We start from the raw sequence: 15,597 nt of genomic DNA, 5'->3' as shown, positions 1-15,597 counted from the left end.
ACAGACAAAACAAACCATAGCTGTAAGTGTTCATGTTTGAAATATATTCCTATAGATGTTGTGTCTTGCGGGTATATACATGTCTATAATATATATATATATATATATATATATATATATATATATATATTATAATCATCACAATATGTATGTGATGTATGTCCTATGTATGTAGGCCTAAGTAAGAGAACATAATTATGCACATAGATTATACATGACATGTGTAGGCCTACATACATAGCGTGAGAGTATGTATGTGTGTAATGCAGATTCAATGCCATTTCACCCCACTTCGGTAAGTGGCAGCGTCGCTTCGAGTTAATCTATCTGACAGTCTTTAGAGAGCCGATGCAGCACGACATCTGTTCTCGACGCTCCGAGGATTCTATTTCTGCGCGAGAGACAAACTCGATGGAATGTGCTTTAATGTTGACCCAACGGATATCCGCAACATACCTCGTCTCTCTCTCTCTCTCATAGTCTCCTCACCAGACTTAACATACTTTTTCCCATTCTCCGCATGCACGTCCTACTTCCAATGGGTATCGTACCGCTACCTATATCTATGTCTTAATGTCACATCTAACTTTTGAGAGGCTTTGAAGACAACATTACTTTTCTTCCCTTTTCCGAATGTTAAATGGACCTAGAATGGCTCTCCCTTTTTGTTTTCATCTTATGCGAAATGGGTAAAACTCTTGGGTAAATTGGTTCACCTTTCTAAATCCAAGCCCATTAAACATCTTTCTCGAAATTATGATTTAAGCAATAAATATTTTTAAAAAAAAGAAACATAATAATGATGTCTTATTTAACCCGTGTACATGGCATCATTCCGTTGTTGGTATTTTCATTTCGAATAATCGTTCCTCATCTTAATCTCATTTAAATAATGTATTGTCCTTATACCATTAAAACATGGCAAATGAACACGAAGATAGACGAGGGAGAGCTTTATATCGACAGTTCTAAAATCAAGTATATCCAAGTTTCAGGTTACATTATAACAACCATTTAGAAATAATTTCCCTGTAAGACACTACATAAGAAACCCTTATGTTCTTGGCTCTATGAGATACCCAAATTGAATTAATCCTCAAAGTAAAGTGCAGTAAAAATGACAATATTACCAAACCAGAGTTGGCCTTTGGGCGCCTTGCCACGGGTTTTAGGAATGATAAAAGCATGCACGTGTATTGTATAAATCTACTTTAACCCAATATTGTCGGGATGAAAGAACACAACTTCCCTTCCTTGGAGATTCCTAAAATGTACAGTCACCGACCACCTATTCAGATGCTATAGTACACCCCTTATATCCTCTATCCGGAAACCGGAGTCGTGGGTATCCGCTAATAGCATCGAAAGTTCCCTATATGGTCAAGAGTAATTCGCGCACTGGTATGACCGACCCCGAACGTGTTTACCGCGTACAGTAGCGCGCTAAAAGGTCAAAGCGGTCGGCTACTTCTTTGATGTACGTCGTAATTACCCGGGAAGCCTGATTTTGATTGGTCAATCCAGTAAACACAGATGAGAGATGAGAGCACTGGAAAGCAGCTACGAGAAAATCCTCCGCCGAAACTACAAAGGTTATTTGCACTATTAAACAGATATTTCCATTTTCTGCACATTGCGCTCCAACTGCTCATGTGAAACGGTTATACCCTCGATCAGATACATTTGACAAACCTCTTATACGTATCTTGTCACAGAAAAGATACCCTTAAACAGAAATTCAGAATAACATTTGCCTTGATTGGACATTATTTTAGATAAGTGCTCGCAATGACTGAATCGTTTTTGTCCTCATTGTTTTTCTATCCACATTACGTTTTTTCTTATCCTTTCTGTATATGAATTGAATGGATAAAGGATGACAAACAACTGGATTTAAATGAGTTTTCCTGCCAATGACTAAGAGGCACATTTCTCTCTCTCTTCTTTCATTTGATTTTGAATCTCCAGCTCATGCGATTTAGTTACAATTAGATCTATCTGAACTTTGACACAAGACTTGAGGTCACGGGAGTGTCTGAATTGGTTTAATCATGCACGAATAGCTTCACGATATTACTCTCTTCTCTCCTACATTAGCTACCACAGCGTGTGGTGGCATTTGAACAAAACATTGTGTCGTCTATATGCATCACATTTTGTATCGATATGCAAATATAAAGAATCAGGAAGTATTTCCAACGTGACGTAAAGATGAGGTCAAAAGTAGCCGACGCTATAATGAGTGTATGCTATCAACGATATCAACCATTCGCAGATTCTGATGTCAAAGGTCAAAGGCAATGTGACCTATATAGCTAAGATCAGAGTGGTATAACTCCTTTGTTACTTTCAGTCAAATGAATCAGGGTGAACTGGGACCGAATTTGGAGGGAGGTTTGCGATCACTGCATGTGACACTAATCTGGTTACCATAGCAACACTTCAAAATCTCACAGCCAATTGGCCAATGTTCAGTTGCCGCCAGGTTTTGTTAAAACCTAATAACTTATCAGACTTTGCTGAAAACAAAAAGTGATAAGTGAAGAGCACGGACTGAAGGCCATTATACTGTCTCAGATTATCTCGTCAAATTTTCAAGTCACAAATTATTGACTTACGTAGATCAGACCGGAGTAGTATCTTTGCCTCAGGTTTTCCATAACGCTGGCTTCGTTGAGGTATGTCATGCCGGCCATGTCTTCGATCTTGTCGAACTTGGGTGGGTTCATCTGTTGGGTGTCATCTTTCTTGAGTGTCACTTGCTGCGAATGAAAGACAGAACGTGGAGGGTGAGGTGACAATCCGATAATAAGAAATATAATTATTGCAAACTTACCTTTCACGTGTGTCGACGATGGAAACGATATAAAAATGTTGTTTAGTGGTTTATAGCCATTGAAAACTATACCTTTCACGTGTGTCGACGATGGAAACGATATGAAAATGTTGTTTAGTGGTTTATAGCCATTGATTCTTAAGATAATTCATCATTTTATGCAATAATTGTTATGACAGCGAGGATATTGTGACATTGATTATGAGAAACACCATAGTCCATGATCATTCTCGTTATCTCTCGAGGCTTAGAGGAAACTATAAAAAATAGTGAAAACTTTTCGCAGTGTTTGGAAGACCTAAATGTCAGCTTCCAAATGAATGCAAAATTAAAACGAATCTAACGCAATGAAAGTTAGCAAGTCCCATCAAACTCGGTTTTGCTTTGTTAGTTTACCTTCATTTACCTAATTGTCCTATTATGCCACAGAGTTTCACAAAAAGTATTAAGCCGATAGCAAGAATCATTTCATCTTCTTTTCTTTTGATTTAATTATCGAACTTTTGACCACTCGACCACACTTATTTTATGTCACTTGGTTGAAAATGATTACTTAGAATGACAAGGATACATGAGTTAAATGCACAGATGAAACCTAACGCAGAGAGAATATAGAAGTGATCATTTATTAGTGTAGTATCTAAATGGGGATGTGAGAGAACTGAATCCTCAGCTGAGAGAATTGAAGGAATTGAATCAACGATTTTTCTTCTATTTTTCTTCAGATTACTTGGGAACGCCCACAAAAAAAAAAAATCCTTCCAAACCAATATTCCTCAGATTACCTCATTTGTCAATCATTACTTAAGTTCTGAAATGTTTAACAAAAGACATTGAAATGCACCTTCTCCTCGACTCAGCATAACTTGCATGTTCCCTCGCCATGTCTATTGTTAGTTACATTAATATCACAGAAACATGCAAGTTATGCTGAGTCGATGCTAAATCTGAAGAAAAATAGAAGAAATATCGTTACAAATATATGGAATGTTTCTAGATATTCGTTCCACCGCAAAAGTGATGTTGAGGGTATCATAAATCAACACAAATCAACATGCATTTGGATTTCAGGGGCCCTTTAAAGGGTTCCTTATTATCATGATCAGTGTGTGCATTAAGTTCCAGCAAATTGATAAGTTAATAACAGCTATATAATTGTGCAGGCCATTAATATTTTGACCTCTTTCTTTTTTGCATCCAACAACTGAAGAACGATCGAATAAAAGTGAGTTCGATTGCAGCAAGGTAAGAATAAGTGTTAGTTAAAATTTTAGCCAATCACTCCTTAACCCCGAGCTAACAATTTCAGAAACTGTTTGCACAGAGCTCGTGTTTTAGACAAAGACCACTCCTCAAACGTCCCCTGATTACATAACGAACGTACCTCGTGAACTCATCGGCTTTAAGCGATAAACTGATGCGCTTTGTGCAAATAGGAGAAAAAAAAAGTAACGTCCTAACGAGTAGCAAAGCTCAATAAAGGGACCTATTCTTTCTTCTAAATATCATGGGGGACGTGAAAAGCGTTCTTCTTCAGTATATTCCAGCACGCTGTGAATTAAGAGAATCAATGAACGCCCTATAATTTTAAGCGTTTTAAGTTTCAGTGCAGTCCTTAGTTTAAGATATAATTCTCGAGTGACCACGCACTGTGGAAAGTATGATTTCTTATTTGGATTCGTATGTGTTAATGGTGGTGAGTCACCATTGTTATTCATGCCTGTTATTTGAAAAAAGGAGATGGAGAAAATCCATGAACATTATGACCCAGTTTAACTCCAGATGTATCATAATCGTAATTCTTTGTCAGGGGGTAAATTTCAACGAATTAGAACTGAACAGTAATGTCTTGTGACCGCATTGCGTGAAATATTTGATATCAAACGTCTGAAGAATAGAATGCCATAGTGACATACTGCCTTGCTTATCAAAGCAGAACTTGTCATAAATACTCGTTACATAATTTCAAATGCAATATCGAGCGTAAAACGAGACAAAACAACATCATAAATCAGATTGATGACCACATTCATTTACTTTATGACGCAATGTTTAAGTTTGAAATAGATAATAGCAAGATCTTGGAACCCTAAACTTGTAAAGTACTATATAACAAACAAACAAATCAATTTTGAATAGGAATCATGTCAGATGAAGACATACGAGGTTTCTATTTACAGTGTGACAAAATGAATGATTTTTTTAAATATTTAAATAGAATCTGTTTAGAATTTCATCAGATTTCAAGTGCATGTAGAAAGCACATAAATTCCCCATGGAAACGATTTCTAATCATTTTTTTGTTGAGCATTTACTTGTAGATGTCATTGCTAACAAAAGGGAATATGATTCATCATATTATCACATCAAACAACCTTTCTCCCAACTGCTCTGTTTAATCTAAGTGACGAATATAGACACAAACAATTTATTGGCCCTGTATACATGATTGAGATATTAGAAACCTGTAGTCAATTTCCTTGTGAAACTTATATTATTTGTTTGCATTTATTCTGTTTCTCCAAGTCATATTATGAATAATCAAACACACATAACTATATAAATTACAACGGAGCAAAACAAAGTACAACCTCATATAATACTACAGCATGATTATGATAAAACATTTGGGGATGTATAAATCTCGAAAGGCAATACATGCGATTCAAACAGGAAGCAGGAGACCGTCAGCGTAAGCATAGACTAACGGGGCTGATGACCTCATACATGGGGAATTTAGTTTGCCATTCACCATAGATGTTCACAAAAGGTAGATTTTTGCAGTATAAGGCAGTGGGAGACAGATGTAAGGTGTATGCAGTATGTACTTCGAAATATTATTATTTTTTTCTTAAAATACAAAGTGTTCCATATCACATAAATAGATGATTTTTTTTTTAGCTCAGGAAATAAGTTGAGATTGTATTTGTAAATCTTTTCATAGATACTAAGGGGCCGGTTTTAAGTTACTTTTCTCAAGATGCTTAAGGAATCCCTTGCGGCAAATTCTTAGTCACTCTTGAAAAACAACGTGATACTATTTTTTGAGGATTGTGGTTTATTGCCATGATTCTATTGTTCTTTACGTTATTGTAATTTGTTGTCATGTCCTTATACATTGTCTTTAACAACATCAACTACAAGATAGACGTAATGATAATCATTATGAAAGATTTGATTTGAAAGATGACAAGATTTGATTGCATCACCTTTTCCACAATCACTAATAAAGATTCATGATTATCACTGTCATTTTTACCTAATAATCACTTACTTAGTCAGTTTTGGTGGCCATCATGCACATAAATGATTTTTGCGTCGAGATATATATTATTGAAGTGACTGACAAAATGCACTATCCATGGACGTAAATTAACACCGATTATTCAGTGTCTTAGGTAATAGATTAGGTATGATAAAAAGTCACGGGTATATACACATGGGATTCGAACTCACGATCTCCCGATTGCTAGACAGGCATCACATCCACTAGACTATCGGGCTTCCACCCGATAACCAGTGAGGGTCTTACACCTTAAGGCGCCGCCGTAAACTTTAATTTGATTTGATTTGATTTAAATTCATTTCCACTTTATGTTCACAAAGGTATGAAACAAACATAACTGAGTTGCAATGATTATTACGATTATTACTATGCAATGATATTTTTCAATTTTTACGTACAAAATACTGAATGAAAAAAAAATGTTACGTACAAAAATAATCGAAACAATAATACATGTAATAGCAACATCACTTGCAACACTTACAGTCGTAAGAATCAAAGTTTATTCAAATGAATGATTTTTTAGGCATCGGGATGATTTTCATTACAACTGATTGACAAAATGCCCTTCATTGACGTAGATAAAACCCGATTATCATTGTTAAGTGTCTAAATGATAGTCATTAAAAAAAATCATGGGCATATACATACTCGGATGAGATTCGAACCCACGAAATCCCGATTACTGGACAGGCTGTTTATTGGTTATTGTTTATGAACGTGTTAAACTGTCGATTTCTACGTACTTTGCCTATTAAGACTCTCGACTGTGTCTTCACTTGTCAACTCTAATATACAGGATAAAATGTAAAGCTTACCTTTCCTGTAACTGTCTTGACCGTGACCTGGTCACCCTTTGTGCTGATGACCTCACCCTTGATAAATCCATCCTTCTCATCGGGAATCCAGCAGTTCTTCTTGCCGTCAAAGGTCTGGGCCTGGGACTCGAGCTGGGATTTCCTGTCGACCTGCAGGAAACTTTCCGGATCGTCCGACATCTTGGCGGAGCTAGGTGGTGCGCTTCGGTAGGAGGCTAGACTGAGAGGAAGCCGTTGAACTCGGAGGTAGGAGCAGCCTGGAGGAGATTGATGATGACGAGAAAGAGAATCGAGTGAGTCCAGTATAGAAGTTCTATCCCTTGAAATGCATTGCGGTTAGCTATTTATTTGGATGTGAAAAAACCGCCATTGTACTTTGCATTATTGAAATTGGGAAGAATTGATCTAAAATAATGCAGAGCGGCAAATGTCAAAACAGTAATGAGAATTGAAAGGATATTAGTTGAAGTCGAGCGAGATTGAAGGTGACCTTTGACCTACTCTGCATTAGCTAGCTAAGCCTTCAATCGGCTAGAAATTACAGACTTTTACATTGCTCATCAAATGACAACCAGGTAGATAGGCCTACAGATGAAATATTCAATTTTCCACTCAACACCTTACAAATTATCAAAAAAGTATACAATAGATTAAACAAAAAAGAGAAAAGATGGTATTACAGTTAAAACCAAAACATTTCCGGAGAACATTGAGGAACCTTCTCAGAGAGAGATATCTACTAGGTAAGTGATGCAAGGGTACACGCATGCACGCACGCACGCACGCACGCATGCACTCACCTATGTACTTGTTCGTGCATAATCTAATTCACGCACTTATTTATTCCTTGTGATGGAGTGAGAGTAAATGCTTACATACAAGCACCCATAACCATTCCTTCATATCACTTGTATTTACCACTGCGATCTTAAATGTCTCTTCTGCAACTTTTCTCATAATGATCAAATTGTCCCTTATCAACTTAAAATGCATCATACACTCAAATCCGCATCATCTTATCCATGGATAATTGAACTATATAGACTGAAGTGAACAGGTACAGACATTACTGACAGAAGCCAATCATTATGACTTATGAGTTACGACTTCTTTGAACACTGTCATCCCAAAGCTTAGCTTGAAAACTTATCTTACGCCCACAGTGTATACTATTCCTGCAATCAATACATTACGGAGTACACTGGAGTATATTATTAATAGCTTGTAAACATTTCGGCAAATTCAGTGTCCGTTAAACGTTATTGTGTCTCGGGGTAACATTATAGGAAACAATTTCACTTCAATTTACGAGAAATACACAAAGTTACAACGAGCATCAAGCATAAGTATGACAACTGCTTTTTACATATCAATAGTTTATCGGTCGTTGAAAGTATGCACATCGGTGCAATTTCATTGAGATAAGCGAAAAGTCTTCACAGAAAGTCTATGAACGTAAACGGTAGCAATACTATAGGACAATATTGCCTATTGGATTGCATTTGGTGCGTAAATGTGGAATATGGTGCTGACCAATATCAGCAACCAACTAAAATGTTCTCAGATTATGGAACTTTTCTGCAAAGTTCTTCGGTATTTAAATTGAGAAATCACTCTGTGTTTTAGACCAGTAGACTGCAAGGAAGGCCAAACCACAGGGTTTAATGTGGCGAAGACCTTGGTTTGAGTCTGACCGCGCACAGCCCATATATGGTACCTGAGCGTCCCTACTCAGCGGGAGGTGAGGCTGGTTGTTTGGCTCATTACTTGCCCAAGAGGAGGCTAATCTCCGAAATGCTAAGTTTTTACTCTTCAAAGACGAACGAACTGTTCGGCCGATTTGTCTAACTAAGCTACATGTGATACTCTAAGTAGATGAACAAAACAAATCACCTCAAGTCAAAGATAGAATAGATGGCTACAAAGAAACACGAGATATAGAAGTGAACACGAAACAAAAATAATTGAGCAACTTTGTATTTTCAAACTTATAATGACTGTTGTAAATAAAGGATGACTCTTATTTTGAAAGGTGACTACCAGTCTGAAGTATCACTATGTTAAAATTCCATTGTAAAAAAAGACAAGTTCTCTCATTATGTTAAGGAAAAGCATATACAATGGCGACAAAAGGTTTAACATTCTATGCATATAATTGATATGGCGGAATCTAAATCAAAACAGTTTGAAAAAAGTTTCAACCTTGCAGGTGCTTTAAGCTATTACACGCTAGTAGTATATCAACTTAGGATGCGCACGTAGAGATTGCGAACGTGTGTGTGAACACAGAGAAACGAACACGTCAGAGGTCCCCTATGACACAAAATTCACAAGAAATTCCTTACAAATTCAGTTAGTATCCAAGCTCACTGTAGATTATGTTTCAGACACCAAAATCGCTCGTATACGACGTGTGCACTCCAAGATGGCCCCAAAAGGAGTGATATCGCGACTCGTCTGCCAAGCCAAACAGGCAGTATTCTGCGTCAAGTTCTCTCTCCTCACGCTCCGGTTGACACAAAAATCCCAAGTACAAACTGTGTTATCCTCGCCAATAACACAAATCCTGAAAATCCACAAAAACAACGTTCTATGTAGCGATGTTAGCGATGCAATGCGATTGACAGACGATGGAATGTCATCGATGAGCGACGAGGAAAAAGAGACAGAAAAAAAATCAGGAAAACAAAGGCCGGCTTATTGAGTCCAAATTGGTCTAATGGGAAACGGAATTCGAAGGGAGAAGGAAAAACTCAGTGGAGAGAATATAATTCTTACTTACCGTAGGAAGAGGAGTCGGAGAGTCGACTGAGACGAGACCGTCCAGATTGCGAGCTAAAGCAATCTGTGACTTGGTGTCTGCTCACCAGCAAACACCCATTCAAGTACTTCGCACTACGAACCGGCTCGACGCTGATTGGCCAGCGGCCTGGGTACACCCTGTCCGACTACTTTCAACCAATGACGTCAAAATGTGAGCCGAACATTAGCATCTCATCTACATAACATGATACTCGGGGTAAAAGCGTGACGTCACGGCACGAGCCACGGGTATGTAGTCGGTATGCGAAGAATTTGGTAGCAGGAATTTCTGGCGAGAGAGGCTGTAGCGGAGTTACACCGTGCACCAAGCGTCCTCTGCCCATTGCAAGTGCCAGTGCATCGGGGCAGACTGTGGCTGGATCTGTGCGTGTGTCCCATTGGGTAATTGATATTCCGTTGGAGAGGGGAGAATTCACGTTTAATCTCATTTAAGTTAACTCCTTAGTACCCAAAAGTAGAAAGGGTGCCCCTAGCTCAATCCGCCCTCGACAAAATGACAGAATTGGGCAGATCTGCTTTAAAGGGTTCATGCGATGCCAGCATAAGTTTTTGCGTGTACATGCGGTACCCTTGGGTTAGTAAGGGTTAAGACAGTCAAAGGCAACTAATTACACAGCGAGCGCACATTCCAAATATAGTCAACAGTGTGTCGTGTATGGAGTAGGGCCACTCGCCGTGGTATGTGAAATTCCCTCGTACAGATAGCCAGGGCTGTAGGCTATCGGACCGAGATGGGAAGAAAAGCAAGATGGCGGACGGGGTTCGACCCCCCATAAATGGAAACGGGCCATCAATGTCCGAAAATGATTTCTGGTGAATTGAAGAGATTGAGGGCGGGATTGATTACGGAGCTCCGATGGGCATATATAATATATAGTCTCACACCTGAAGACCACACTCCATCTATTGATTACGTAACTCCAACAACAACTGGCATGGCTTTTCAATTGGCAGTAATAGAAATCTTCACGAACTGCCTGACCAATCAATGATGTGGAACGTATAATTTTATTTGGCATAGTATCATATCCTGTCCCCTACTTAAGACTGATGAAGTAAAGGGTAGTGGGAAATACACCGAGAACTCCACTGATAGATAGGCTAGTAGGTAGAGGAGGAAGAGGAAGAGAGAGTGAGGGTGTTCAGAAGTACGAAATTTTCTTTTACTACATTAGACAGACTGACAAAGTTTAAGTGAGGCAAAGACATACGCCAGTAAAATATGATGTAAATTTAGCTCCTATCAAAAAACAAAAGAAAAAAATGTGGTGCATCATTTGGAGTTTGGTGGTTTAAAGAAAAAAACACTTTTACGTAAGCAAAATGGTACGTGATTGTCTGCCGCCATCAATCGTCATTGATATGCTATTTCTTTTTCACCATCATTATCATGAATCATAAGCAATATGCAAATAGCGGTGAAAAAAAATATAAATGAGACTATAGTGATCCGCGAATCGAAAGTGACAAATGCAGCTCACGGAGAAGTTTCTGAAAATGAAGATGACTGGTATAACTTGATTATGATGAAGTGACCGGTGATATCACCTGACCAAACGAAGTGGATCGAGAGATGGTAGATCAAGGATTTGTTGCCTAGATTTCTATTTTCCCGAGATGACCATCGCTTGTCAGGATTAATGCGCACGACCCTTGATCATACGGGTGCGGCGTGTGCGTTATCAGTGTGATGGTGGCGATGGTAACGATATGCCGTTATTAGTAATCATTATTTCCACAAAACTGTAGTTACATTTCATATACTTTAAAAAAAAGCAAGCAGGGATTACCTCTGTTGTTGTTGTAGCTCTGTTTATTAGACATGCAATCAGTTGATGAGACCCGATTGCGTGAAGAAAAAAACAAAATGACTGAAACTTTGACGAAGTATTATACTATAATATGCACATATTTTCGTCTATATTTTCGTCACTTTTCTAATCCTATTGTATCCCCGTGCTTGTCGGTTGTGATGATTTATCTCTCCAACCTCCATTTATATCCAAAAGTATCACTATCACGTGTTCCTCCTGACGAAAAGATTTTCCTGGGTTTTTTTTTTTTTCTGAAGTGGTAAGGTCTTCATTGGTGTTTACAATACAAATCTGTTCGATGCAACTTTATGTGAGTAAGATCGGCGGAATGATAGACTGATCTCCATTATCATCATCATCATCATATCATCATCAAATGATTTTAAAGGTTTTATCATCTTAGACTGAAACTCTGCGGATTTGCTGGGGTTTTTTTTGGGGGGGGGGAGGGAGGGGTTGGTTTGCTTTGTTTTGTTCTGTTTTTGTTGTTGTTGTTGCCGGGGTTTTTTTTTAACTTTTGTTTTTGTTTTTGTTTTTGCTGTTGATGTATGTATGGGGTATTTTTTGCCCTCTGCTCCGTGATAAACTGTATGCTAGTTTAACAAGGTTTCTCCTTCCATTGCCTGCGATGCTTATCATGACTTGAGTATGTAGATATCCTCTATTCGTCATATGGCGAGGAGGATGCTTGCTGTTGTCATGACAACCCTGCCTGCGCCAGAAGTTTGGAATCCACGGAATTTGATAAGTCTCAATGACATGTGCACGAGTCGCACAATACGCACATGTTGACATTTTCCTCCATATTTTTATAATGTCCCTATAAATAAGCTTGTCACTGGAATCACATTGTGGTAAATATTTAGAAATCTCCTTCATAAGTGTTCGGTGATAATGCTGATCACATAATTATCAAGGGGAGCAAAAGAAGAGTTTTATATTTCGTCTATTACATTGCTTCATAATTCAATTCTTAATTCAAATATTCTAATTCAATAATTCAACGAAATATGTAAGTGTTTTTTTTAATTCAACAATATTTACGAGTCTGGATTTAAGTATTGTTCTCATAAGGTATTCAAATCGATTAACATAGTGGCGTGGAGTCAACATTTTTTTTCAAATTTATATCTCCTTTCATATCAAGGTGAGTTTTAATCCGTGTATTGCGTCTTTTGTCGCAATTTCCAATGTGAAATTAGCTGTTTCGCACATGACTTTATAATAACTATGTATTTCTTGGACTTGTGCAATTCATAACGAAAGACACAGTGGAACATCAATCCTACTCCAAACATCGACGTTCACATTTGTACAACATTATTTCACATAATTATCTTACTGAATTCTCATTCACAGTTCACACTGTTTCTCTCATTTGTGACTGCATTAGGGCATCGGTCTTATCTTTTAAACCTCTAAACAAATACATGTAGTACTTTTACAACTCCATTTTGTTTGATTTGAGTTGATTTATTGTCTGTGTGACATTGCTTATGCAATTCTAACAATTCTAAGCAACTTCAGCAAACAATATTCAGAAAACCAAGTATATGTTAAGTTTTACGCACAGATATCATTTTTGATGACGTTCATTTAGAACGTGTATCTGACAAAAAGTTTCTCGGTATTACAGTGGACGATATTCGTGGAAGCCTCATATTATTAATATTGGTAAAATAATTTCGCGTAATATCGGTATTTAGACTTAGATCTCATATCCCGTTGCCTTCTTTGTTGACGTTGTATTTTTCATTAATATTACCTTATCTTAATTATGGAATTTTAGCGTGGGGTAGTGCCCATCAAACTTTATTAGATAAACTATTGTTATTACAAAAAAGGCACTTCGTATTATTTGTGGCGTTTCACCACGTTCTCATGCAGATCCATTTTTTGTGAAATGTAAGATTTTAAACATTAAAGATTTGTTTTTCTTTCAGCTGGGTCAGTTTATGTTTAATTATAACACAAATGCACACCCAAGCACCTTTAATTCAATGTTTCCGAGAAATCAATTTTTTCATAGTTATCCCACCAGGTGATTTAATGAGTTTCATTTACCCCTTCTGCGAACATTATTGGCGCAAAATACATTTATTTACACTGGCCCTAGGTTCTGGAATTCTTTAAGCTGTGATATAATGTTTATGTTTATGTTTCTACCATCCCCTCTTCCATTTCCCTTGTTCAGGGTGGAGGCATTCTCTCATTCTTTCTTTTTCTTTCTTTCCTTCCATTCTGTTCATCTATTCTGGCAAGTTGTGTCACGTTGTTGTGTTTCTTCTGTTTTGTCCCGTCCTGTATTATACCATATTTGTGACAAGTGTTTGTAAATAAGTAATTCATAAGTTTTATGAGTGGTTCACAATATACATGATATACAAGCTTTGCTTTTTAGTGGACCTCTCTATTCTTAATCAACTGAAGCATCACTTTGTATCATCTTTTTTTTTTGCCAGTATGCGCTCTTATGTTTATCGATTTCATTTATCTATTGCAAAGGCAAATGTTTTTATTTATGATGTAATACCTGATTTATCTTGTGTTATGTTTTGTTGGGAAAAAGAAGAATGAAAATAAATTAATTGAAATTGAAAAAAAAAACTCTTTATCTTTGAATTCGTTTAAGGGTAAGTTGAAACTTTTTTGTTAAGATTTTTTGCTAAGATAACATACTATTCATCACTTAGATGGTCTCTACAACCTAAGGGTTCATCGTCAACCATTTAATTCGTCAATCATTTGATTCATCATTGTGTATTTTTTTTACATTATCTTATTTGTACAAACTTTGCTCAGCTGCTCGAGCTCTGAAGCACCTCAATTTCCTCTTTCGATCCCGATGTTCAGCGTGTTGGCTTTTCCTTTCATATTTCCTTTTCTGTCCTTCCTTTCTTTCCATTAATTTTTTTTTTGCTTTATTACTTTCAATGGTATACCCTTCTGTCAAGTCATGTAATGTCGTGTGTTTCTCCTGTCTTGTTCTGTCCTGGTTTGTTCTATCCTGTCTTTGTAAACAAATATGTTCACATGAAGGATCCTTTGAATGGTCCACAATTTACAAGCATGCTGTTCAGTTTTTCTCCAGACATAACTTTGTATTTTGCCGGTATGCATGTATAATTTTGTATTTGTTAACTATTATCTACCATGTAAAGTCGAATACATGCCTATGATATGTCTTCTGATTCATTTCGTGTTACGTTTACCGAAAAAGAGAGAAAGAATGAAACAAATGAAATGAAAAAAATTGTTAGTATGCATTACACAGTCTAGGCTTGTACTGTTTCTGTGTTAATTTGTAGGCCTACAATCTCAACAATTTTCATTACACATCTGTAAAATGATTACTTGCCCTAATAATTGGCTCTAAAGTTTTGCTTTTAAGATGAATTGCTAGCAAGAAATATGTATATATATATATATATATATATATATATATATAGAGAGAGAGAGAGAGAGAGAGAGAGAGAGAGAGTGTGTGAGAAGGGGTATCGACCATTTACAGTACCAGTGTGTGGCCTTCATTATTTGCATTCAGTGTGAAAAGAAGAGCCAGGTGGACGTAGCTAGGTCAACGTGTCTGTTTATTGCCGCCGAGCTTTCGGTCCCAAACGGACCTTCATCAGGGCTGTAACGATACAAAAATGACTCACTCGTATGGCTACACTAATAAATACTATTTCTACTATTTATTAGTGTAGCCATACGAGTGAGTCATTTTTGTATCGTTACAGCCCTGATGAAGGTCCGTTTGGGACCGAAAGCTCGGCGGCAATAAACAGACACGTTGACCTAGCTACGTCCACCTGGCTCTTCTTTTCACACTGAATATATATATATATATATATATATATATATATATATATATATACATATATAATTTAATACATTTAAAAATGGAGGTACAAACTAATTCCTTAACATCAAAGAGCATTACTATACCACAGTATGTCAGAAATCGAAGGCAATAAATTGGTGTTACCATAGTATGGTAGCTCCATGGTGTTACTTGGT

At 37.2% G+C, this 15,597-nt stretch overlaps 1 protein-coding gene across 3 annotated transcripts in view; it reads right to left on the bottom strand.

The window, feature by feature from the left end:
* Window positions 1-9,796, bottom strand: part of LOC139727148 (myosin-16-like) — a 76,278-nt gene extending 66,482 nt beyond the window's left edge. For all 3 annotated transcript variants that reach the window (XM_071638140.1, XM_071638129.1, XM_071638135.1), the window contains exons 1-3: window positions 9,723-9,796; window positions 6,941-7,197; window positions 2,619-2,762 (exon numbers count right to left, since the gene is read on the bottom strand). In XM_071638140.1, coding sequence (XP_071494241.1) covers window positions 2,619-2,762; window positions 6,941-7,120 — 324 coding nt within the window. In that variant the 5' untranslated portion in view covers window positions 7,121-7,197; window positions 9,723-9,796. The remainder of the gene's footprint in view (window positions 1-2,618; window positions 2,763-6,940; window positions 7,198-9,722) is intronic.
* Window positions 9,797-15,597: the final 5,801 nt, after the last annotated feature.

The sequence above is a fragment of the Diadema antillarum genome, unplaced genomic scaffold, assembly GCF_040938485.1.
Source record: "Diadema antillarum isolate AM-2024a unplaced genomic scaffold, OU_Dant_1.0 scf00000017, whole genome shotgun sequence".
NCBI lineage: Eukaryota > Metazoa > Echinodermata > Echinoidea > Diadematoida > Diadematidae > Diadema > Diadema antillarum.
This window is presented reverse-complemented; position numbering and strand designations above follow the sequence as displayed.